Source organism: Fusarium fujikuroi, chromosome FFUJ_chr03 (genome assembly GCF_900079805.1).
Source record: "Fusarium fujikuroi IMI 58289 draft genome, chromosome FFUJ_chr03".
NCBI classification, from domain to species: domain Eukaryota; kingdom Fungi; phylum Ascomycota; class Sordariomycetes; order Hypocreales; family Nectriaceae; genus Fusarium; species Fusarium fujikuroi.
Genome location: NC_036624.1, coordinates 2046442 through 2068584, shown reverse-complemented (window position 1 = coordinate 2068584; position 22143 = coordinate 2046442). Strand labels below are relative to the sequence as shown.

At 49.0% G+C, this 22143-nt stretch overlaps 10 protein-coding genes; 3 read left to right on the top strand and 7 right to left on the bottom strand.

Moving 5' to 3' along the window:
- Positions 1–1625, bottom strand: FFUJ_02765 (uncharacterized protein; the record flags this gene model as incomplete). XM_023574535.1 has 3 exons in its annotated part: positions 1–610; positions 677–1277; positions 1454–1625. 3 exons carry the CDS (start codon positions 1623–1625, stop codon positions 1–3), a joined length of 1383 nt encoding a protein of 460 aa, XP_023427873.1.
- A 1027-nt stretch (positions 1626–2652) lies between these two features.
- Positions 2653–4719, bottom strand: FFUJ_02764 (related to RNA Polymerase I Transcription Factor Rrn3; the record flags this gene model as incomplete). The annotated part of the gene is made up of 1 exon (XM_023574534.1): positions 2653–4719. One exon carries the CDS (start codon positions 4717–4719, stop codon positions 2653–2655), a length of 2067 nt encoding a protein of 688 aa, XP_023427872.1.
- Positions 4720–6047: 1328 nt separating this feature from the next.
- Positions 6048–7103, bottom strand: FFUJ_02763 (probable transcription factor HAP3; the record flags this gene model as incomplete). XM_023574533.1 has 4 exons in its annotated part: positions 6048–6239; positions 6403–6530; positions 6617–6727; positions 6935–7103. 4 exons carry the CDS (start codon positions 7101–7103, stop codon positions 6048–6050), a joined length of 600 nt encoding a protein of 199 aa, XP_023427871.1.
- A 4334-nt stretch (positions 7104–11437) lies between these two features.
- FFUJ_02762 (related to Gim complex component GIM4) lies at positions 11438–12059 on the bottom strand (the record flags this gene model as incomplete). XM_023574532.1 has 4 exons in its annotated part: positions 11438–11470; positions 11541–11733; positions 11869–11959; positions 12020–12059. 4 exons carry the CDS (start codon positions 12057–12059, stop codon positions 11438–11440), a joined length of 357 nt encoding a protein of 118 aa, XP_023427870.1.
- A 246-nt stretch (positions 12060–12305) lies between these two features.
- Positions 12306–12592, top strand: FFUJ_02761 (uncharacterized protein; the record flags this gene model as incomplete). XM_023574531.1 has 2 exons in its annotated part: positions 12306–12339; positions 12390–12592. The coding sequence occupies 2 exons, from the start codon at positions 12306–12308 to the stop codon at positions 12590–12592; spliced, it is 237 nt and encodes a 78-aa protein (XP_023427869.1).
- Positions 12593–13161: 569 nt separating this feature from the next.
- FFUJ_02760 (uncharacterized protein) lies at positions 13162–16278 on the bottom strand (the record flags this gene model as incomplete). XM_023574530.1 has 5 exons in its annotated part: positions 13162–14206; positions 14256–14484; positions 14583–14696; positions 14795–15828; positions 15878–16278. 5 exons carry the CDS (start codon positions 16276–16278, stop codon positions 13162–13164), a joined length of 2823 nt encoding a protein of 940 aa, XP_023427868.1.
- A 1552-nt stretch (positions 16279–17830) lies between these two features.
- On the bottom strand, positions 17831–18284 carry FFUJ_02759 (uncharacterized protein; the record flags this gene model as incomplete). XM_023574529.1 has 3 exons in its annotated part: positions 17831–18024; positions 18092–18227; positions 18282–18284. 3 exons carry the CDS (start codon positions 18282–18284, stop codon positions 17831–17833), a joined length of 333 nt encoding a protein of 110 aa, XP_023428835.1.
- A 395-nt stretch (positions 18285–18679) lies between these two features.
- FFUJ_02758 (related to apoptotic cell death regulator DAD1) lies at positions 18680–19318 on the top strand (the record flags this gene model as incomplete). XM_023574527.1 has 4 exons in its annotated part: positions 18680–18967; positions 19022–19079; positions 19138–19201; positions 19252–19318. The coding sequence occupies 4 exons, from the start codon at positions 18680–18682 to the stop codon at positions 19316–19318; spliced, it is 477 nt and encodes a 158-aa protein (XP_023427867.1).
- Positions 19319–19500: 182 nt separating this feature from the next.
- Positions 19501–20616, bottom strand: FFUJ_02757 (GRH1-like protein; the record flags this gene model as incomplete). XM_023574526.1 has 3 exons in its annotated part: positions 19501–20259; positions 20310–20393; positions 20449–20616. 3 exons carry the CDS (start codon positions 20614–20616, stop codon positions 19501–19503), a joined length of 1011 nt encoding a protein of 336 aa, XP_023427866.1.
- A 346-nt stretch (positions 20617–20962) lies between these two features.
- FFUJ_02756 (related to TGS1 TrimethylGuanosine Synthase) lies at positions 20963–21869 on the top strand (the record flags this gene model as incomplete). XM_023574525.1 has 3 exons in its annotated part: positions 20963–21093; positions 21145–21243; positions 21299–21869. The coding sequence occupies 3 exons, from the start codon at positions 20963–20965 to the stop codon at positions 21867–21869; spliced, it is 801 nt and encodes a 266-aa protein (XP_023427865.1).
- Positions 21870–22143: the final 274 nt, after the last annotated feature.

The following is a 22143-nucleotide window of genomic DNA, read 5'->3' as shown; positions in this document are numbered from 1 at the left end:
TCAGCTCTGAGCATATCCCACGAAGCCTAGTTGGTTCGTGAGAAGGTTAGCCTGGAAATTCCTCATCCGAGAAATATCGCAAACACTACTCAGGTGTGAATCAATAATCGCGGCGGCAGCCATGGCTTCTTCAAGAGTGCCCCCATACACCCTCGCAACAACACTCTCGAAAGCATCTTTCTCCATGACAGCCCCGAACTCCAGACACTTCGATACGCCAACAAGCTCCGTGCCTAGTAAGTCTAGTCTTTCTAGCAGGAGACTCTTGTCGAAACGTGACGCTAGCTCGAACCAGGCTTGTACAGGCGTGATCTCCAAGTCGCCGGGGTTGAGACTCTGTGCTAGGCCATAAAGGGAGGATAATGATATTCGAGGCGATGGCCACTCCAGATGCACGGGAGGTACGTAAGGGTCCAGGCCGAGAGAACGACGGTTGTGGCAAGATGATGCTGAAGAGACTTGCTTGCGGTCACCAAATACATCCAAAGGCGCATTGGCCATGCAGAGTGAGGACGCCATGAGGCAGTGGCCTTTTGGTTCGTCGTTGGAGAGGTGAGAGTGAGATGGAAAATCACCAACAAAGAAGTGATCCCAGCAGATATGTTCAAGTCTGTGAAATGTCAGCGAGGCCATCACAGAATTCACGATGTAGTTATGAACTTCAGTATGAACTTACGAGAGGATAAAGTTGACAGCCTTTTGCTCCTCATCAGGAGTCAGGTCGAGATCGGGTAAGGGCGGCGGCGAACTCGTAGCGTTGCTGCTCAATTCGTTTGATCGGATACTGAAAGCTGGCGTCTCCATAGATTCATCCTTCTTGAGAGTAACAATAATGTCGTCGACGTTGATGTCGGCAAATATCTCTCCGCCATCTTGATCACACTCTTGTTGAAAAGTAGGATCCTCGGCCCTCAACTTGACGCCCAGGGTGTCATCGACCCAAGCATCATTGTCGCCAGCAACCACCTCCTTCGTGAGACGGGGACGTATAGAGCAGGTACCAGACTTGCATCTTGGGATAGTGATGCTTTTATTCGTTAATAGTTCTTTGATAGAGTCATTGTCCTTCTTGAGTTGTTCAGACTCAAATTCCGTCAAGGCGATAAGTTCACGGAAGTGAGTGATGTCGAGCTCGAGTTGCTTCTGATATTCTGCTTTGCGTTGGCGATGCTGGATCTGGGCCCGTCTAACCTGGGTACGGCGCAGCTTTGCTTTCTCAGTTGCAGTAAGAGACTTGCGAGATTTCTGGGGTGAGGTTTCACTACTGTTTTCGGGTGCTGGGGGGGTGTTAGTGGTGTCTGTCTTGGTGATATGTGAGATGTCTTGCACGATTGTCTGAGATTTCAGGTCGAAGAGTGGCCAGTCACTGAACCGGACCTTTACGGAATCAAGCGGACGAAAGATATCGACTGAAATCACGCATAAAGACAACGAAGGTACGCTCTATACTTACACTCGCTGCTCATCCCAACGCTGCCTCTACTCTTCCTCCCCCTCCGCTGGGGCGTGGCACAGTCAGGGCCTTCGCATGGCGTTCCGGCGACCTTTTGCTTAGTCTTTTTGAGAAACTCGGTAAAAGAGGGTCTCTCGTCTGCTGTAGCTGTAGCTGTAGCTGTATTCGCCATGACGCGATAAGATGGCAATTTGCTGCTGGAGGCTTTTGCATGTAAGTTCGAGAATGAGCCCACTTTAATGACTGAGTCTCAAAGTTTGAGTGGGTTTCGAAGTGTTACGTTGGGATGGGATGGGTTAAGTAAGCGCGGGCGGATTAAATCTTGAAGCGGAATATGCCCCGTGCGAGTTCGGTAGATGGAATAGAAGGAAGAAAAGACAAGGATAGGAACTAAAAATAGCCTGGCATAAAACCGCCGTCAGAGCAGAGAAGAAGAGGAGTTTTGTATGAGAAGAGAAACGGAAGAGAGAGAGAAAGAAGATCTAAATACATTACTTATGACAAGAGAATATGCAAGTCAGAAAAAAAAGTCCTGTCGTCGAGTCACGAGCTGAATCGGGGTTTTCTGCCTACTTATTCCGAGACAGCTTTCGGCTCCAAGTTTCCCCATGCATTCGAGCTGTCAGAAGACTTACAGAGTACCTAGATATCAAGACCTTCCATTAAGAAATTAAACTGATCACAGAGTAAGCCAACTTCATCATAGATTGCCCTAACCTAAGATATCACTACTAGCTACCTCATCTAAGCCTTTTTTGTCTCTTAAGACTCTAGGCCAAAAAGTTTCTGCCGCCCCCAGATCTATCTAGGTCATATACTTGGCACTCTGATCTGTATGAGAAATGAAGGGCCCCTTTTATGACCTCGCTGACGATTTCTCCTACGTCACAGATTCTCTCATCTTTTCCGCGGAGATGGTACAATTAATAGTCATGCACAATGATTACAAACGCAAATGAATGGTGACACAAAACTGTAAAGGCAAACTTTTCCTTTTCTGCTCATTGTCTAGAAGAGTGTATGCGCATTCCATAACTCGCTCTCATTTCATGCCAACTTTCGAGATCGTTTCACATCCGAGCCCTCGGGTATAGAACCAAGCCTTTGTAAATCAAACAAATCCTCCCCAACGCCTTGCTGTGTTTTATAAACCACAAATCGCAAACCATGCTTCCGTCGTAAATGACTATGCCACGACTCTATTCATAATCTTCACCATCGCTATCCGTCGCTGTACCCTCCTCAATCTCGTCCTCATCAAGGTCGTCATCAATATCATCATCGCTGTCGTCCTCGTCCTCGGCGTTTAGCCCCTGCACCGCCTTCCAATGCACGTAGTCGTTCTCGAGCCACCTTTTACTAACCGGCAGCTGATAAGGATCGAATGGGAAATAAGGGTCCAGCTGATGGAAGCTCTCATCTTGTGTCTCATAACCAGCATCTCGAAGGGCCCCTCCTGTCGAGTAGGTGGCCGTGAGATATTGCGTCAAGCGAACTCGTTTGTTGCTCTCCACCAACGGATAGACGTACATAAAGTTGAGACGATGTGAGATCTTGGCGAATTCCTCGACGATTACGGGCGCACAGACCTTGAGAGGGTTGAGTTTGCTGAAGATCTGCACGGAAAGATCTTTTCTGCATGTTCCCATCCACTCCATCTCCTGACCAATGTATGAAGCTGGATCCTCGGGGTCCACAAACTCTGGAGTCGATACGATTAGGTCCTGCCAGCGGAAGCAGAATATGTAGAGTGTGGCCTGAACGAGGCTGTAGTATGGCGTGAATCGCATCAGGTCTGGTCCCCGGCATAAGGGTTCGTATTTCTTCCGGTACTGGTCCAAGTGATGCAAAAGAAGTCCAAAGATACTTCGAATCAGGCCGCTTGGTAGATGGGCGCCACGAGCCACGAAGCTGGCTAGATACGCTGCGGCAGATTGCTTGAGGACATTGGGCGTGTTGCCTTGGAACGCAGTGGCAATAAGCTGGCCGCAGAATGCGTCTGTGAGGCGCTCATGCATCTGAGCAAAATGAAAAATGAGGAATTGCGTGTGTCGAGACTTGTATGTGGGCAGCACCAGCTGTTCAAACTCGCGTAACAGGACAGTAAACATGTCGAATGCCGTGTCCGATCCAGGGTTGGTAAAGTGAGGAGTGTAGACGCTGAACAGTGTGTCCATCATGGCATCCATCTTTTCGACACTTCCCTTGATCGACTTGATTCTGGCGACATTTTCGTCGAAATCGGGGTCGTCGCTATGGACCGATTCCGCATCGCTCTCATCGTCCGAATCGTCGTCGTTCTCCCACTCGTCTCCTTCTGAGTGTTCGCGCAGCGCATACATGACGGCAGCAGTTACATCATCGTCGAGATCTTCCAGATCGGTTTGCATCTGAGAGTCGATCTGGACAACTCGTTTCAGGATAATGTCAAAAACTTCGTCACGCGAGTCGGGCACATAGTCCTTGATACGAAGAAGGTTGTCGACATACGCCATGTGTACACGCATGGACTCGTTATGGAAAGGCAACTTGCTCACGAGGAGTTCCTCGAGCACTGAAATTGCGGAAGGAAACATCTGGAGCAAGTACTGCAGGGTGCTGTGCAGTCGCTTGCGCATGGTCTCGCGGCTGACCTCAGGGAAATCCGGGACACTCCACACTGAAGATCGACTGTCGCAGAACTTCCCCACCATCATCGCCAGAACTGGTGATAGGTAAGAACCCTGGGCGCTGACCAGGGCTGCCAGGAAATGAGTGAACACTTTCACAAAGGCATCGTCTCGTCCAAGCCAGGAGCAATTCAGAACAGTATGAACAAGACCATTACAGAGCCTGTTTTTGAGAATGGGGACACATCCAGTAAGAGCCACCACGTAAACCTGGAGTTCGTGGGGTTTCAGGGTATCATCTTCCTCTCCAACGACGGGTGGTAGGTACCGCTGTTTATCGCTCGCGAAGAGTTCCTTCAATGTGTCGTATTGGCTGTCGTTTCCTCTCAGGTGCTCTTCAAGGGCAGTCCTGACTTCGAGCTTCACCTCATCCATGGTCCGTCGTCCGACTTCGTACGTCACGTTTCGGGTCTCGTCTATCAAGATTTTGCGGCGTTTCGCGGGGCTCTCGGGTGCTTCGACGGGGTCGCTTAGTCCAGCATACTCGGCCTTTCTCCTCCCCAAGACGGATGCAGGTTTGAGGATGGAGCGGACAGGCGTGGAGCTCCTTGGAACGGGACCAGAGAAATTCCTGGTCGTGGGTGTAAATGGTCTCATTGATGTAGGCCCTACCGAATGTTTGACGATGTCTCGCTTCGTTGTGCGCGGTCGCCCGATGGAGGGGAGTATGGTTGACTCGAAGTGATGGTGGCGTCTCTCAGGCAACAACAGTGGGAGGGAGGGGTGCTTCGGATGGGCAATCAAGGTATGATCATGGGCTGAAGAGTGTGTTGAAATTTTGACCGTAAAGAATCAGCAGTCATAATAAGCATGTCTCAACAGCACAAGTGCCGGAAGATGGAGAGCTCGGTTTTCTTTTGCTGCCTTATAGAAACGATGATGAAGAGATCTCGAGGATCAATTGTTAAGCGCTGGTGGCCATTGGAACTTTTTTTCCAATTTCTGTCGGGTACCCGATTTTTCGACGATTTTTTGGTGGAGACCACACGTGCCTCATGCTCTTCCTAATCGGGAAAGGTGGTGTATCTTCTCCGTTATTCTACTTTTGTTTTAGTGATTGCGTCACACTGGATATTGAAGCGAACTTCACTTCATGCATTGCAGCTGTTGTTCTTGTTGCCTGCGTCGACAACGATTTATCAAGTTCCCATTGGCATTAATTATTGACCCTTTCATAACTTCGAGAAACCTGCTAAGCTTCGCTCGTGATCATAACGTCTCAAATCAATGGTTCTTTCTCGAGTTATGAGAAAACGCCATCTAGGGAACTGCCGTTTTGCATTCAAAGCTCGTGCCATCACCACACTGCAAAACATCAACAAGAGGTGTAGTCTCAAAATACTTGGATGCATAGTGAAAAAAAAAACAGACTGTGGGTGTTCATCTATCTGAAAACTACTGGCCCAAAACTCCTTGCCTCTGGACTCAATACATATCCGTTAGTCTGCATCTCAAAGACCCTTTCTGACTATCGTGATTATTAACACTAATCATTTTGGGACTGCTCCCACGCTTGCAGGCAAGTACCAGACGCAAATCGCACCTCTATCTCTAGACACAAACCCAGTCATATCTCCCATTCATGCTCCCTACCCTTCCCTACAGGACCGTCCTCAACACCACCTCATACGATGTAAGTCTGCCATCGTTCCCGAAATCCACGTACATATCCTGGAGGAAAGCTTATTGTGACCAAAAATACACTTGCGTTACAGTGCAGCGTTTGAGATGATTGGATGGCTGTCGATATCGTTCACCGGGCTAACACTCGCAACCGATATGATGAACCTGTGCTGTTCAGGGGGGATATGCTGCCGCTGGTTAGAGGAACCATTCGAGTGGACGTTGGTACGATCGCTGTTGGGACCAGGGGGTGGGTTGTTGGGGCCATGCTTCGTCGTCCGCTCCTCACTGCAGGCGGTGTTTTAGTAGCCCTCACCAGCGTTGCCATTGTGGCCAGGTTGTGAGGCATAAATGTAGTTGGGATCACCCCCAGCCTCGACGCCGTTTCCGTCCTGTCCAAACTCACCCACGGCACTAGGCTCTGTTTTGGCATCGTTCATCCATTGTGGATTACTATCGATCCCTACTCGATCGCGGTTCGACTGATTCTGTTGCTGTTGGTGATTCGCGTTAGCAACTGAATGATAGAAGTATCCCTCAAACACTTCTCTTGCTACTCGGTATAGGCTCCTCCAGCGACAAAGCTTACAAGGAGCATACCTGCAAGTCATTCACTCAACAGATCCAGGGTCCCTGCTGGTAGAGTACTTGACTTACCTCTCTGTACTTGCTGAGATAAACTTTCAGCGCTTCCGCGTAGTTCTCGAAACCGAGAGACGTCATGGCGAAAAGAATGTCTTCGCCATTCACGGTCTTGCGTTTCTCTTGCTGACATTTCTCCGACGCTGTGCAAGTCAGCATGCTGCAAATCCAAGACATGACTCGGATTTTCAAGTGCAAGTCTCAGTAAGGCTGTGATTCCATAACTCACCCTCGCTTGTGATGAAAGAGATAAATTCGCTGACACACTCTTGCATACACTCCTTGGCCTCTTTCGCGATCTTTGCGTTTTCAGGCAGTGCATTTTTCATGATACGAGCAACTGGAGCAAAATTTCGAATGTTAGCATCAAGCTCATCAGCTCTGTCGGCCTTGGAAGCGCGAGGCGCTTTGGGTGATTTGGAGGACGAATCGCAAGACATGAGAGGGATCCAGATATGCACGGCTGGGCGGGCTGAGGCGTCAAACAGCTCGCGCAGAAAGGGACGAACAAATCATATCAGGATGCCTCTGTAGATAGATAACATACCATTGGCTATGGGCAACCATCGATCCTGTTCCTTTACACCCTCATACTCGTAGCCCGCTGAGTTTGCGGCTTGTGGGTCTTGTTGCTCGTTCATTTGTGCTTCGTCGTCGGGTGACGGTGCACCATGGTCAACCTCCTTTGGAGCAGCGGATTGGGGGGAATCCGACATATTTGGCTACCTGCAGCGGTTGCTAGCGTCCCTTGTCAAAGGGGATTTCGGGCTCGCACAGCTGGACCTTGCGATGATGTGTCCCCTGGCCACGTCGCAGATGGTAGGGCTTGCAAGCGTCAGGGTGTGCGAGAGGAAGAGGGGTCTTGGATCTGCGGTGCTGTGCAAAGTCAACCAAAGAGTACTGTACCGATGAGGGTTCCTCTTCACTAATGCAGGTGGTCCCTGGCCCGGGATCTTGGGGCTATGACGCTGTTTTTGGGGGCGTGTGCCTGTGAGGCAAGGAGTGGTTGATGTGGATGTCTGTTGTCAAGACAAGGAGAGGTGAGGTAAGGGTAAGGTTACCAAGATACAGGACACGGAGCGGAGCAGGCACCGGAGGGGGGTGGGCGACCATGACTTCGAGGTCCGCCCGGTAGAGAATTAAGGGCATGCATGGTATGGGAGGAGGACAGGAAGGGGCTTTGATTCAAAGACATATTGGTACGTACAGTCTGGGAAATACAGATCAAACTGAGGTAGACAAGCCGCGCGAGCTTCGAGCTGTTCCGTAACAGGCTTAAGCCGGCTGATAGATACAAATCAAGAGCAGAGGCCGACGCGCGCGAGACAAAGCTGTAGCACACGCGTTGGAAGCTCAAAGGATACGCGCAGGACGGCAGGGCGCAGGTCAACGGCGATGGCGATGGCGATGGCGATGGCGATGGCGATACACCTCAGTAGGTAGTGATGTTGCCCGGAAGCGTCTCAGAATCGACGGGACGGAGCGGCGCAGATTCGGGTCGCGGTTTAGCTGGAGACCAACGGCGAATTGCACGGGAGTGCGAAGGTTCTACCGGGTACGGAGCTTGAACAATGTGTTACACGAGGATAGCAAGCGTCTCGTTCGCCAATGTCAGCTCTAATACGCCGCCGGGGTTCTACCAAATTGCGTCAGATCCAGATTCAGAGGGAATAATCAATAATAGCTTGGGAGGCCAAAGAGGACCAGGACAGGCCGGGACTGGGGCGTGTGTAGATTCGATGACTGATTGATGATGGAGCGCGATGGGGTTCGCCAGCAGGGGAAAGCAAAGAGCTCAGTGGCGATGGAGGCGATGGAGGCGAGGCTAGAGTGAGTGAGTGAGAGTGCGAGGAGCAGCGCGAGCGAGAGGGTGTCTGAGTTGTTCGCTTGTGGTCGCAGTTGAGGTGCATATGTGGAGTGCAGCAGCGGGCGTGGGGTTCTTTTCTGGAAAAAGAGACTTACAATTGATTGATCGCAGCTGCTATTAAGCAAGCGAGACGATTAAGATGGTAAGTAGCGGATATGCGGTCAAGACGCGATCCAACTAGTCAAAGTTGCGTTGATCGATTTGGGCAAGGTGAAGAAACTTGGTCAGCTTTGGTGGTGGTGGATGGAAGTGGAAGTGAGGTTAACAAGGTACTAAGAAGAGATGTTTCGTTTCCCTGACACGCCAACAACAAACCCAAGCCCAAGGCTGAAAGCCCCAGCAACCTTGGTACACACTAACTCAACCCGCACTGTTAACCTTTAGACCCTGGGCGCCATTGCTGAGGTACCTCGTTTCTCTGCCTACTCTGGAGGCTGGCCGCTTCCATACGTAGGTACTTAGTAGACGTTATCGATAACGAACTTGGGCTGTATCTAAGCCTTTTTAATGAGCTAGTTGACTGTCCGTGTAGGGCCAACTCAACTCAGAAGCAGCACATTGGAGTTTAATAGCCCTACAAACCCTCACAAGAAAGCAACACCAAAGCTTACAGGCACAGTGCTGAGAAGATGCTCAAATTCCTGTATAACTATCGTTCCTTTCGACACCGCTATATCAATCCGACTGACCCGGTCAAGGAATACTCGCTCGATGGACCATCCATCTGCTCGCTTCCTTGATTCCTTCAGCCGCTAAAAGCAAAAGCCAAAAGCCCCGGGCTTGTCTAGGAAAGAAAGGTAGACAAGTTGCTGCAAACACTCCCATGGGTACACAGGAGCATGGCCCCAGGCGGTGTGTCGCAAACTCTTTTTCACCTGCCTTGGCTTGGGGGACCATCGTACGAAAAAGAACCCGTGTTTACAGTAATACTTGCTGTCCTGTACTGGCCGAGGAAACGTGCGAGATGGGTATTCTGGTGCTACACCCAATATCAGCTCTGCTATAGATGCGCTGCAGCGAGGCCTTCTACTGCAGCGCTGTTGGATCAGGATCTCTCTCTCGACAAGCACATCCATCTCTGTGAATATGATCCCATCTCCAATGTCTCCTCAAAATGACGTCCAGGCACTTGCTTACCATCAGGCACTTGACCGGTCATGATCAAGTCCACCTGGGCGGTAACGGAAGAGGGGGGCCACTCTGATTCCTTATTCGACAATGGCATTTTCAATCAAGCCACCCATCAAAACTGTATCCACGCTTCCATCGCCAGGGTTCAGTTTTGGGCTGAGCTGTTGGGGTAACTCATTGTCGGCCTCATTTGTACATGGCAACCTGTAAGCTTCCGCATAGTATGCCTCAGATGCAAGCCAACAACTTAGCCCCGAGTTCTCTGCCTAGCTCAAAAATTACAGTCCAATAAATAGTTCAGCCTCCTTGTAAAACATGGTCAACGGCCTGGTCCAATACCTGCAAGGACCCGACAAACTGGAGTGTTGGTCATCTAGGTTACGGCTTGATTGTGCCAATCAAAGAGGCCTTACCATCATATGCCCTTTTTCCAACAGTTGATTTGGGACTTTAGTTAATTCAAAGCTCATCACGGCTTCTGAAACCTTAACAACCCTTCCATTGTAAGCAACATGGAGTTCACGCCAAATGTTAAGGCTTTCTCATGATTGGAACCCAAAGCATCCATCCTAGCCAAGCCACAAACAGCTTCAGAACATAATTCACAGTATCTGGTTAGGATAGATGACTATGATAGCCTCATCAGAGTTCCTGCTGACCGCCCCCCGGCACAGTCAAGGTGAAGCAGGCAGTGTGCGTTAAGTGACGACTTGGCGGCATGACCGCGAAAAGTGATAGATCTTTTATTGATGTGCTGCGATGACAGGAGTTCCTGAAGATCCTAAACTCAGTTCATTGCTGTTCGATACAACGGTTTTCGGTAACAAACAAGCCTATGAAGGCGTTACCAATAAGTTACTAGCATCAGCCACTCTGTCCTTCAGGTCTGATTGGACTCGATCACATTTAAGCCATTCCAAAGATCATATTTTCACGGAACTAGAAGCGTCTGATAGAGCATTGGAACGACCGCTGTGCCGCAGGGCCTCCATTTGAGGAGGGGACACAAGTGCAATATCAACCAGTCAGAAGTACATATCTTATGGCTTCTGCATGTCAACAACTGATCTGCTGCGCCAGAGGAACGCACTAGCCCCCACAAGGTCATGATGGATGCTGCTACTCTTGACAAAGGTGGTGGAGAGCTGTCGGAGTGAAGGCAGCAACTGATGACTTGCAGTTCATGGCTAGGCTGCCCCATATCGATCAGACTCTTTTCAGATCTCGGTGAAGATCAATCAGACAGGTAACTTTGAATTTACGTTGCATACATGCACATAGAAAACGCCAGCTGTCCATCGTACTATCTTTGTCATCCTTTGGCTTTCTCATTCTCATGCACTTCGCCTCGATGCACACGTCTCCAGTTGAGGCATGGAACATGATGTAAGTCTCACAAAAGTCATGAGTTTCAGACAGATTGAGTGTGCGGAAATTTCCTCATTTTTCTCCTCAAAAGGTATCACCATCATCAACGGTGGTCCGACACGAGGATACATGTGGCCAGTTAATGCAACCGGTGGGCAAGCCTCGTCAATCGGGGTGTTTCTGTCCATACAAACACATGCCCGCTGTCTAGGTCTTGCGTCGCATTACATTGCATTGTGTGTTTGACGTCCTGCATGTCAAAAACTCTGATGCTTCTGGGGCCTCAATGCGGTTGGGCATGCAGACGCTTTTGCCGCCATAACCCCACAGCACGCAGCAAGTGTACAACGCATCAACACCATCTTTCTATTCCTTCTGCCGTGTTGCTCGTTCAGCCTGAGAGGCCGATATTTGGACGGCAAGCAGGCCATGGAAGTCCGTCTCATCCGCGTCCAAATGAGGCTGGAGCAGAAACACCGGGAGGCCCGATGGAGTGGCATTTGTCTCTAGAGAGAAGGAATTTTGAGGAGTAATTGCGTTGTTGCAAGCTCTGTCGTATGAGGCTGTGTTCAAAAGTGGCACATCTAATAAATCGCAAGCATGCGATTTTCTGGTAGTTCTCAGAAATGAATCCTCTGTGGTACTAATGCAAACGTTTTCTTTTATTCTGTCCTCGTAGTCTCATTATTGCTGTACAACCTGCACATTGTTCTTCTTCTGGAGAATCGTTAGTATTGGCTCTGTAATCTTACGCCAAGGACTGAAATCATTTCGATTTTTCTCTTACCTTCCACTTCTCAAGATCATCCTGCTTCGTCTTGTATTGCTTTACCAAGTCATCCAGCACCTTGCGAAGCCCTTCTTGGTTGGTCTTGAGGGCTGGTACTACATCCTTGACCGTCCTCTCAACAAGCACACCGTTGATGAGACGGAAACACTTTCTGTCTTCTGAAAGGGGCTCTAGTGTCTCCAAAACAAGCCTGTTGAAGGTCAAATCAGAATCAGTGGTTCAGCACGCGGTAATACTATGTTGTAGGAGGAATTTGGACAAGCCGGCGCCATGCTCAACCTGTTTGAATGATGGTAAAGACAATAATGAGGAGCAAGCCACTTACTTGTGCTCCTCGGCTTCTTGCTCAATGTCACCAATTCTCTGAGCTATTTGCTGAAGAGTGTTCTTGTAGTTGGAGTAGGTGACTTGAAGATCTAGACAACGTGAGTGAGAGGCGGCGTCATGACATGTGTCAGAAGGAGGGTTGCGCTGACCTTGCTGCTTCTTAGCAGGTACCTGAGCCGCTGAAGACATCTTTTTTTGAAGGAAGCAAAGTGTTTCGATATGATGCTTCTCTTTGTTGGTTGAGTATCAATAGATGCTCTCTTGTGTGGAAATAGAAGCCAACGCAAATACGATCCATGCCCCTCCAAATCCCATGGAGCCTCCCGCCTGGTCCGTGCGCCCCGACCCAATTTTCAATCTCCTCAGCATGTGGCGATCACTGGATTACTTTGAGGGTCCTCCAACTCTTTGCCTTTCCAGTCTATCAACATCATCATGCATCCTCATCTTCACACAAAGAACGCTCTGGGTAAGTCCATCGAGCGCTTTATCGCCAACGCGCGCTAACTCCAGTCACAGCGTGCGAAGAGGTCATCGCTGCCCTCGAACAGTGCCATAGCCAAGGCTTCATGCACAAGGCTGTGGGAAGCTGCAATGATGCCAAAGAGAAGGTCAATGAATGCTTAAAGATCGAGCGATCAAAGATGCAGGCCGAGAATCGAAATGCTGCCCGGGCAAAGCGCGACAAAATCCGGGAGCAGCAGCGGGAATTGGGACTGTGATGTAGAAACGCCTTACGATACGATGCCAACGACCCGAATTCGACACGAAGCGAATCCATTGACGATGGGCTGTATTCGACCTGTATACTAGAATCATTTTGGATGGCGTTCTGGGCGAGAAATCCATGTCAAGGAAGCATGAGATTGTGACAGTAAAACTATTAATCATACGATCCTACCTCAGTTCTCAAGTTGCTCTTAGTGGCCATGAAGTGCATGTTCCTATATCACGATCACTTCTTGAAACCAAACTTGTATTGGGACGCCAAGATTGATCATCAAGCAGGACACACTATCCTCAGGGAACAACAAAACACCGGACCTTGATATAGGGTGTCAAAATAAACTTTACAAAGAGTCCCTAAGTTTAGGCTAAGTTTACCTAAGTATTTTTTATCGCTTAGGGTCAAGGTCCTGAGTTTTCTTTCCTCCCCTAGACTATGTTCTATGAAATATGTGCAGTATTACAATATTGTCTACCTCATTCTTGCTCTTAGAAAGATGCAAAAATGAAGAGAAGAGGAAGAAGAAAGGGAGAGCAACTGAGGGTCGATGACTCAGTGAAATCTCTACAGGAGAAAAGCAAGACCAAACATCATGAGAATTGTCGCCAGGATTCCGTCGATCGCCTTTACCACCGCCCCTGAGACAATGACAACAGAAGCATCTGGCACAACCACTGGTGTATGAGTTGGAGCTGGCCTGCGGTGAAACGTTGGCTTGGGGGCATCAGGATAACCGTTTCCTCCCAGAGGTACTGCAGAAGGCTCCGCTTGACCATGGCTGCCGTTGGCTGCAGGGGAAGAATTCTTGGGCTGAGTCCCCTGAGTATCCGGCTTAAGCTCGTAATGTTCAACGATGTGTGTTTCGTGAGCTGCATATTCTCTTGTGGGAGCTGCGACAACTGCACCGGCTGGAACAGTAAGAGCAATGGTGTTCTCTCCATTGTGGCCGCACCTATTGCAACCCACCTCGATAGTCGTCATCTCAACCGTTGGCGGTTTCTGATACTGACATCTGTGGCAAGGGGGCGGTCGCAACGTGGTACAATACTCAGTGATAGTCAGGTAAGACGGGTTATTGGGGTCAACAACGGTGTATGTCACAGTGGTGATTATTGGCTCCACAGCTTCGGTTCTGGTGAAGTTACCTGCATAATAAGAGACAGTTGTCGGGAATGGGGGCGTGATCGGCTTTGCGTCTTGTGATCTAGTGACAGAAACTGAAGGCTCAAGGGTGATGACGGAATCAACAAATGTTTCTGTGCTTGAGGATGGGGAATTCGAAATTGTCGGGTTCTCGGTAGGCAAGCCGGAAGACTCAGAGGTCAAGATAGGTTGAAGAGTGATCTCTGTAGAGACTGCGAGAGAAGATATCCCTGCTGTGCTAGGAGCTTCCGAGGCGGTCAAAGAGCTTGATATGGCTTCAATCTGCGCATACAAAGTGAGCAAAATGCCAGGGGGGGCATCTCGACGTCGAAGGCGCGAGTCCGGGCTTGAGTCGGTCAAAATCACACCGCCACAGAACAGGCCTGGGTCCCCAGGGCATGGCAGATCACAGCGACCGTTGGTCACAGTTTCAGCAGAGTCCAGAGTATCTGCAGCATAACAGGACCTAATTCAGATCAGCCAGATGAGCGTAGCATTAATGACTCAGAACTTACCTCTGGTAGATGCCTATATAAGCACGTCCTCTTCCTAACCTCGCACACTCTGCGGTAGTCATATCAGGGCCCTCTCCGATCAAGCCAAAGCTGGGATAGCCAGCTGCAGACCCTAAGCAACCGAAGAACTTGAAAGTCCCGATCACTGCTAGGTTAGACGGTACGGAAGATGAGGTAGCAACTGTTGATGTCGCTGGAGACGATGTGTCCTGGGCTGTTGAAGTCACGGCTGTTCGGAAGCTTAGTGTCAGATCCAGTTTATGTACATTAGGTGAGGTTTAAGGGGGAAACATCAGAGATCACTCTTGTCGTGTGTAAGTGTCTTACCGTAACTAAGGCTTGTCTCCTCCACTGAGTTTGAGATTGTGCCTGTCGAGGACTCCGTCTCTTCGACAGCACTTGGTTCCAAGGACTCGGTTGTGGTCATGTCCGGTATGGAGGCTTGTTTCGCTGTTAGTACTGGGTTCTTTGTAACTATCATGCAATGAACTGTGACAGGGATCATGGGCTTTTTAGATGTATGCGCGCCAAGAACTCACTTGTTGTCAGCTCGATTGGGAGGTCACTACTCAAGCTCGATGTGACCTCATCGGTAGATGTTTGGACTGCTAGGACAGTAGATGACACTTGAACTCCCTCGCGAGAGGTAGTCGTGTTATCTATGTAGCTTTCAGGCAAACTCGTTGTTCCGAGGCTGTTAGTGCTCTCATTGGAAGAGTTTGGAGCTGTTGTAGTGGCAGTATCAGATGTTGGGGTAGGAGTGGGTTCGATTACGATGGTTGAATACTCTGTAACTGTGTCACTTGGTTCGACACTTGTTGTATCTGCTGTTGTCATGGTTGAGTTTGGGAGTTCTTCTGAAATGATTGAGCTACTGGCTTCGGTCGATGTCTCCATCAATTCTGTGGTAGAAACGGTGGTGGTGCCTGAAGCAGTGAATGTTGTTTCCTTGGCAGTTGTAGTAGTAGTCGCCTCAGGGGTGGTCATAGTGGCCGTCTCTTTGCTAGTGGTTGCCACACTTGTATTCTCAACAGTACTAGTTGCCTCCTGAGAAGTTGTTGTTGATTCATCCTGAGTAGTTGATGTAGGGGGCTCTTCAGAGGTAGTTGTTGTCTCATCTGCAACTGTCGTCGTCGTAGACTCCTCGGCAGTGGTGGAGGTTTCTTCTGCTGTTACCCCGATTTCGATCGTTCCGGACACAGTTCCTGAAGCAGTGATGGTAGAAGTATAGGGAGTATCGCCTGCTGCCAATGTAGTTGTGGTTGTGACGTAGGCAAGCCGGAAAGGTTCGTTGCAGTCAACGCAGGCTTCAGCTTTAATCATCAGGGCTGAGTCCCACATGGCGTCTCCAGCATCACAAATTGCGACGACCACAGTCTGCGGACTGGCGGGAAGTGACGGTACATCGATCCAATAAGGCGCCGACGAGCCGGGGTACGAGGTAACGCTGTTGGGCGGTACGATCACCAGAGGTTGTGACAGCCACGGGTTCGTCGCGGTCAGCCTATTCCCACTACCATCCAAAGCATAGTTCTGGTTGTTAACGAATATGCCAATTGTATCAGGAGCGCCCCTTGGTTTGTTAGTTGACTGTAAACCGATTTGTTGCCAGTAGTACTAACCCAAGTTCTTCCGAAGCCATGACAACCTCGAATCTCATTCCTCCGAAGCCTGGAATAATCATGACATCCGCAGTCAATATCGCAGCGTTGTTACTTGAACCGCCGCCGCAATACGTTGCTGACCCAGTCGCACCATTATTCACGTAGTGGTCTCCATTCGGAAGAGCTCCCACAGCAGCTCCCGAGGTGAGGATCGCTGCGTCTCCCATACCGAAAGGTCCATCAGTGAATGTTCCAGAGCTAACCGATGCCCCTGTAAAGGACGCTGAGATGACACTTATGCCATTGCCAAAGATAGCAGAGGCCAGAGCGTTTCCGTCTGTGTTTGCCGTGACACTGAATGCACATGAAGCACGCAGCAGTGCTGCTAAGGCAACGAGACTTGACAGATGAAATCCCATCTTTAAGAAGGTATTGCGGAATTAATCAAATCGAGTGCAAACGTTGCTTTCCTCTGGCTTTCAGTTCAAGGAGTGGTCGGTGGGTGAGATTAAGAAGGTTCTTTATACACCTTTCATGAGCAGCCCATATCTGAATAGCAACTACAAAAGGGGAACTTAGAAAGTACCCCAATGCACTCATCAATAAGACCCATTCCAATGCCAACAGGTCGATGATCATCTTGAGATTACCTACTATCAGTCGATCCACGCAGTCGCCTCTAGTTGTCTGCAGCTAACGCGAGTCTTCTGCTGCTTTCTTCTGTCTCATTTTTGTAGCGGTTAGAAAGACTACGAATGGTGTGACAATTAAGTTCAGGAGAGTTTAAATCAACGTCTTGTGCAGTCTGCATATCTGAGAGTGACATGCCAAGGATCCCCTTGCACTACAATTTTTCAGGATGTCATCCAGGCTTAGTGAGTTGAATATCGACATTCCATGGATGAAAGCTTGGTTTTGGGATCAGAGAAACCATAACACTACAAGGGACGGTTGTGCCGCTGTAGTCTACTTCGATAATGAACTCTTCAGCGATACTCAAAAATCCAGTATTTTCCAAATTACAAGCCGAGCCACACCACATAATAGGACCATCTGAAACATGATGAAAGGTTTTCGTTCTTATTCGAATGCTCCCAACCCAAGAATAACATGTGTAATCGAGGATGATAAGCGAACGTTAGCCTAAGAGGAAATAATTCCGGTATGAGACATTTATGATGCATGTAAAAAGCTTAGCCTTAAACCCATGATTCTCCCTGAAACTTGGCCGGTCATTGTTGAAGAGTCAGAACATCGGCCTCAGGGGGCAAGAAAACAGCAAACCTTACTGTAAGGTATCAAAATAAATTTAGTAAAAGTCATCCTAAGCTTAGGCTATATTACCTAAGTCTTTTTGTAATTTAGGATTGAGGACCTGTATTTTCTTTCCTCCCCTAGATCGGTATTAATCAGATGAGACAGCCCACAATACACGACTCATGGCGGTCGATGGTTGGGAATGTTGTGAATAGAAGGCATGAGAGAAGAACTTCATGCCTTGTAAGATTCTACTTTGACGCTTTTTGAAGCCGTTTATTCCTATCTTCTTACTATAAGGAGGAGCCTGACCTAAACCCTACCAGAATTCTATAGTGATCGCTTAATAATACACTATATCGATAGAATTGCATTTAAAGCGCTTTCTCATATCATATGTCAATCGAGGGAAGTGGTCCGGGTTCTGGTGTTAAGCATATCACAACACTATATCGATGTCTCACACTGAGTCGGAACAGTTCCAGATAGCCAGTCTTTGGGGGGCAAGAAAACAGCAAACCTTAATGTAAGGTATCAAAATAAACCTAGCAAAAGTTATCCTAAGCTTAGGCTATATTACCTAAGTCTTTTTGTCATTTAGGATTGAGGTCCTTTGTTTTCTTTCCTCCCTTTGCCAGTCCATCGATCCAGAACAAGTGGTTCTATTGTATCGTATAATTACTTTGACTAAGCTACCATCATCTGACAGCTGTCTCAGGCCTTCCTTCGAAGAGCAGAACCATAGGTGAAGAGGCCAAATGCTGAAATGACACTGAGAAGAATTGGAACCGGTTTCCTCAGACGAAGGGCTCGGGGGAAAGCAGATCCCCCAAGCACGACGGAGGCTAAAAGACCAAGCTCGACTCCATAAGGCTGGTCATTCTGAATGCGATAGCCACCAAGAGCATCTACAAGCAAGTTGTTAACACGTTGACACGCTACGAGGAAGACAAGGGAGGTAATATTGGGACTTACATAAGAATCCAACAGCGCAGCCAGCAACGATTGAAGGAACAGATCGTGTGCGCGCGTATCCCATGATACCGCCTCCTGCGGTCAGAGCGCCGAGGATGTAGGCGGGAAGCTCAAGATCGTGGTAATTGACGGTGGCCTAAACTTGTTAGCCAACGAGCTGGTTAAGGCTGTTATAGGGCTCATGACTAACCATTGTATTGCTTGTATCCTTACTACCTGTTCTCTCAATAAATTTGTGAACTTTCAAGATGAAACAGCAACTTGTTCTTTTATGTCTAAGACGAAGCTGCGGAGCCCTCGGCCATTGACGACATATTCGAGGTACGTACCTCGCAGTTCGTGGTGAGCGTGGGTCTAACCCCCGGATTCTTGGCTTTTTGTGAACCAATCACCTTCAGTTCACCTTGGAGCTTTCGTGTCCAGAGGAAGCTCTCCTGCTGCACTTTGAACTAACCAAATCCACCAACACCAACGTACGTACGTCAAACACTACGAATCAACCATCACCAAAGCTTCATAATATCGAAAGAAACTCATACACCGAGCAAACAGCCCAACTCATCCAACAGACCCTCCCGAATTACAACAATGGCGGCTAAGAAGAACGTCCGCGATATCACCCCCTCGGCCGCTGCTACAACTCAGGCCAGCACCACCAGCGCTGGTTCAGTTCCTCCTCAGCCTCAGCCCAAGCCCGTCACTATCGCCAAGAACGAAATCAAGGGCGAAGTTCAGTGGGACAAGGTAGTCCAGAACCTCTACAATCACTACGTCAACAATACTCCTCAGCGCATCAAGTTGGTTGACGCTTTTATGGTCTTCCTTGTTGTCGTCGGTGTTCTCCAATTCATCAACTGCGCCCTCGCTGGCACCTTCGTGCGTCTTTACCTATGAATCTGTAATAGTTTATCGATTTCTAATGCTTCTTAGCCCTTCAACGCTTTCCTGTCCGGCTTCTGTGTGACGGTTGGGCAGTTCGTCTTGACTGGTATGTTACGACAACCGACGACCGACGGCCTCGAAAGATTATGGCTAATGATATCCAGCTTCGCTACGACTTCAAACAAATGAGGCTGTCAAGAACGATTGCCCTTCAGTATCCCCCGAAAGGTTTGTCGAACTCGGGTTTATAAAGGAGGCCCAACACTAACTTTCTCCAGGGCTTTCGCCGACTACATCGTCTGCAGCTTGATCCTGCATTTCTTCGCCATCAACTTCATCAACTAGACGGCTAGTTGAATATTGTGACCCTGGTGGGATAGGGACCTCTTGAGGGCTACATCGGACCCATCAAGCAGTGTACGATAAAAGACGGCAAATCACGAAATTCTTTAAAAGTTTGACCAATAGATCGGGAAATAGAACAATCAGCAAGGGGAATCATTCACATGTGCTATCTTGCCATAATCTCATTCTGCTTCACCACCACTGGCCTGAGTCTCTGGCTTTGGTGAGTCCCTTGGAGGACCGCCTTTGGGTGGGGGAGGGGCTGGTGAGTTCCTAGCCGAAGGTGCATTGTCCACAGCCCGACTCTTCTCTTCCTCCTCTTTAAAGTAATCATCCATCAGCCTGTTGGGATTGTGGCCATGGCGTTCCTTCTTCTTCCCAGCTCCCCTCGGCGGTGCACTCACCGGAGCATCACCTATCATCTGTGCAGGCACCAAAAAGTCTCCTGCTGGAGGGGCGGGCTCCGAGCCACCTACCGCGGGAGTAAATGCGTCCTCGCTCTTCTCATTGGTGGCTCCATCGAACATCGTCTCGCCAGGGGCATCAACGGGCTCGCTCAGAGGAGGAGGTATCCTGTGAAGGGCTCCGTATCCAAGCACGCAACCCAGCGCTCCTTGGCCACCCCAATCCCTGCTAGGCTGTATTGTGACTTCTCTGGTGACATTGTATTCGTTGTTGTAGACCCAGATTCGCATCGGCCGTCCGATAAAGTCCTCGACGAGCTCGCCCAGGCCACCCTCGCCATATAACGCACCCTCAGGACTACCGAGGATATAGTCACTATATGGCAGAAGACCGGCGGCATCGGCGGGGGAGTTGGCGGGGACATCGAGAACGTGCCAGATGTTAGCAGCAAGGGCCAGCGGAGCGTATTGGAGCGAAAGACCGAGGGATGCAGTATCTAATGCAACAGGCGCATGGATTTCTCTCGTTCTTTGGCCCTAATAGTTGTCAGTAGGAGAGTTCAGAAGGCACAAAGTTAATAGTTTACTTTTGCATTCCATAATCCCAAGGTAACTGTGCTGCCCGCGCAGTTTCTCACTTCCTGGCTGAACAAGGCTGGTTCGGGGTCCTCCTAGACTACTTGTTAGCGATAAGGAGCTTAGAGTGCCTAGAATGAGCCGACATACAATAGGTCTACCATTGATTCCAACAATAAAGTCGAACCAGGGTTCGATAGCAAGCTCCAGGTTGGTATTGCGCAGCACCTGGAAGCCGAAGGAGCCTCGCTCTTGTTGCCTCTGCTGCTGGACATCTCCGTCCAGGCGCGAGATGAAGCGGTTTAGCGCATTAAACATTGCTTCGATGACTTTTTCTCCAGATCTGTGTGTGTCTATTATTGCTGGGGATCAAGAGGGGCTGATGTGTTTAGTACTGTATCAGATGGAAGCATGTCAAGGGCAGATCGAGCAATCGCAAGCTGTCACTATTACAGTTGGCAGCCTTGCAGCGATGGCGTCTGTGCCAAGCCCACTAGTCTTCATGTGGGGCATACTGTGGGGAGCTCATCGTCAGCCTCGTGCTCAATTTCAACCTTTGAGCTCTTCGACTTGCTCATGGCAAGTCAATACATTCAACTTTTGAGAAAGAATGGCTGCTAGCGCTTAATACAAAACCTACTCGTACTATTCTTTGAATCAAGACATGAGTAGTTCAGGGGTAGAATTGTCGCTGGACGACTCCGAGTACTCTATGAAGCCCGCTGAAGAGCTGCCTCTAACTGATAGTTGTCACCACTATCAAGGAAAGCATGAGGTGCCATGGGATATTCAAAAGTGAGCAACTGTTGACTAGTTCACTTCTGTCGATCGTGCTAATATTGTCAGATACTTTGCGCAGCGATATTCGATCTTCTCATTGTACGACTATGGGGTTTACATGACAGACGATGCTTGGTTCGGTGTAACGCCCGAGCCAGTAGCAAAGTGAGCATACAATTCCTATACCTACCCCCTCAAGGCTCCGCTAACTCTAATCTAGCCAAGTTGCTCATGATATGTATGGCACCGACCAAAAGAAGCATATCCTAATTGATGTCTTTGGTGGCGCAGGGGGTAACAGTATTGCATTTGCTCTTTCTGAACGATGGAGTCGCGTTATCTCTATCGAACGCGACCCTTCAACCTTAGCCTGTGCCCAGAACAATGCCAAGGTCTATGGTATCGCGCCGGGGCTAATTACGTGGGTTCTCGGTGATAGCTTCGAGTACCTCGACAAGTTATTCAATCACACAGAAGAACTGCACCCAAATTTAAGAGTAAGCCTTGACGAAACAGTACTGTTTGCGAGTCCACCTTGGGGCGGCCCCGGATACCGCACTGATGAAGTGTTTAATCTTTATAACATGCAGCCGTATAATCTTGACGATTTACACACTGCATACAACAGGCTGGATCACGCGTTGTTTCTACCCCGGACGAGCGATATTCGACAAATCGCTAGGCTAGCACCTCCTGATAGGAAAGTTGAGGTTGTTCAATACTGCATGGAGGGTGCCAGCAAGGCCCTGGTAGCTTATCTTCCAGGAAAATACTCAAAGGCCCGTCAGTGAAAGATGCCCTCCAAAATAAGATCACTGCCGCGACTCGCATTGCAATGGAACAAGTCTATACCTGAGGAAGGGTGTTGCTGAGAGTCTCGGGCATTTGGTTGACGAGATCATGATGCTGTTGGGGGCAACCATACTTATCTGTTTGATACCATACCTTGCCTATTCAACGGCATATTAATATAATTTTCAGCTCATGCAGACATCAATAGACCGTTGGCGTATTGCTCAAAGGTGTATTATCCAGCTTATTCCAATTGCCTCGGTGATCGATATA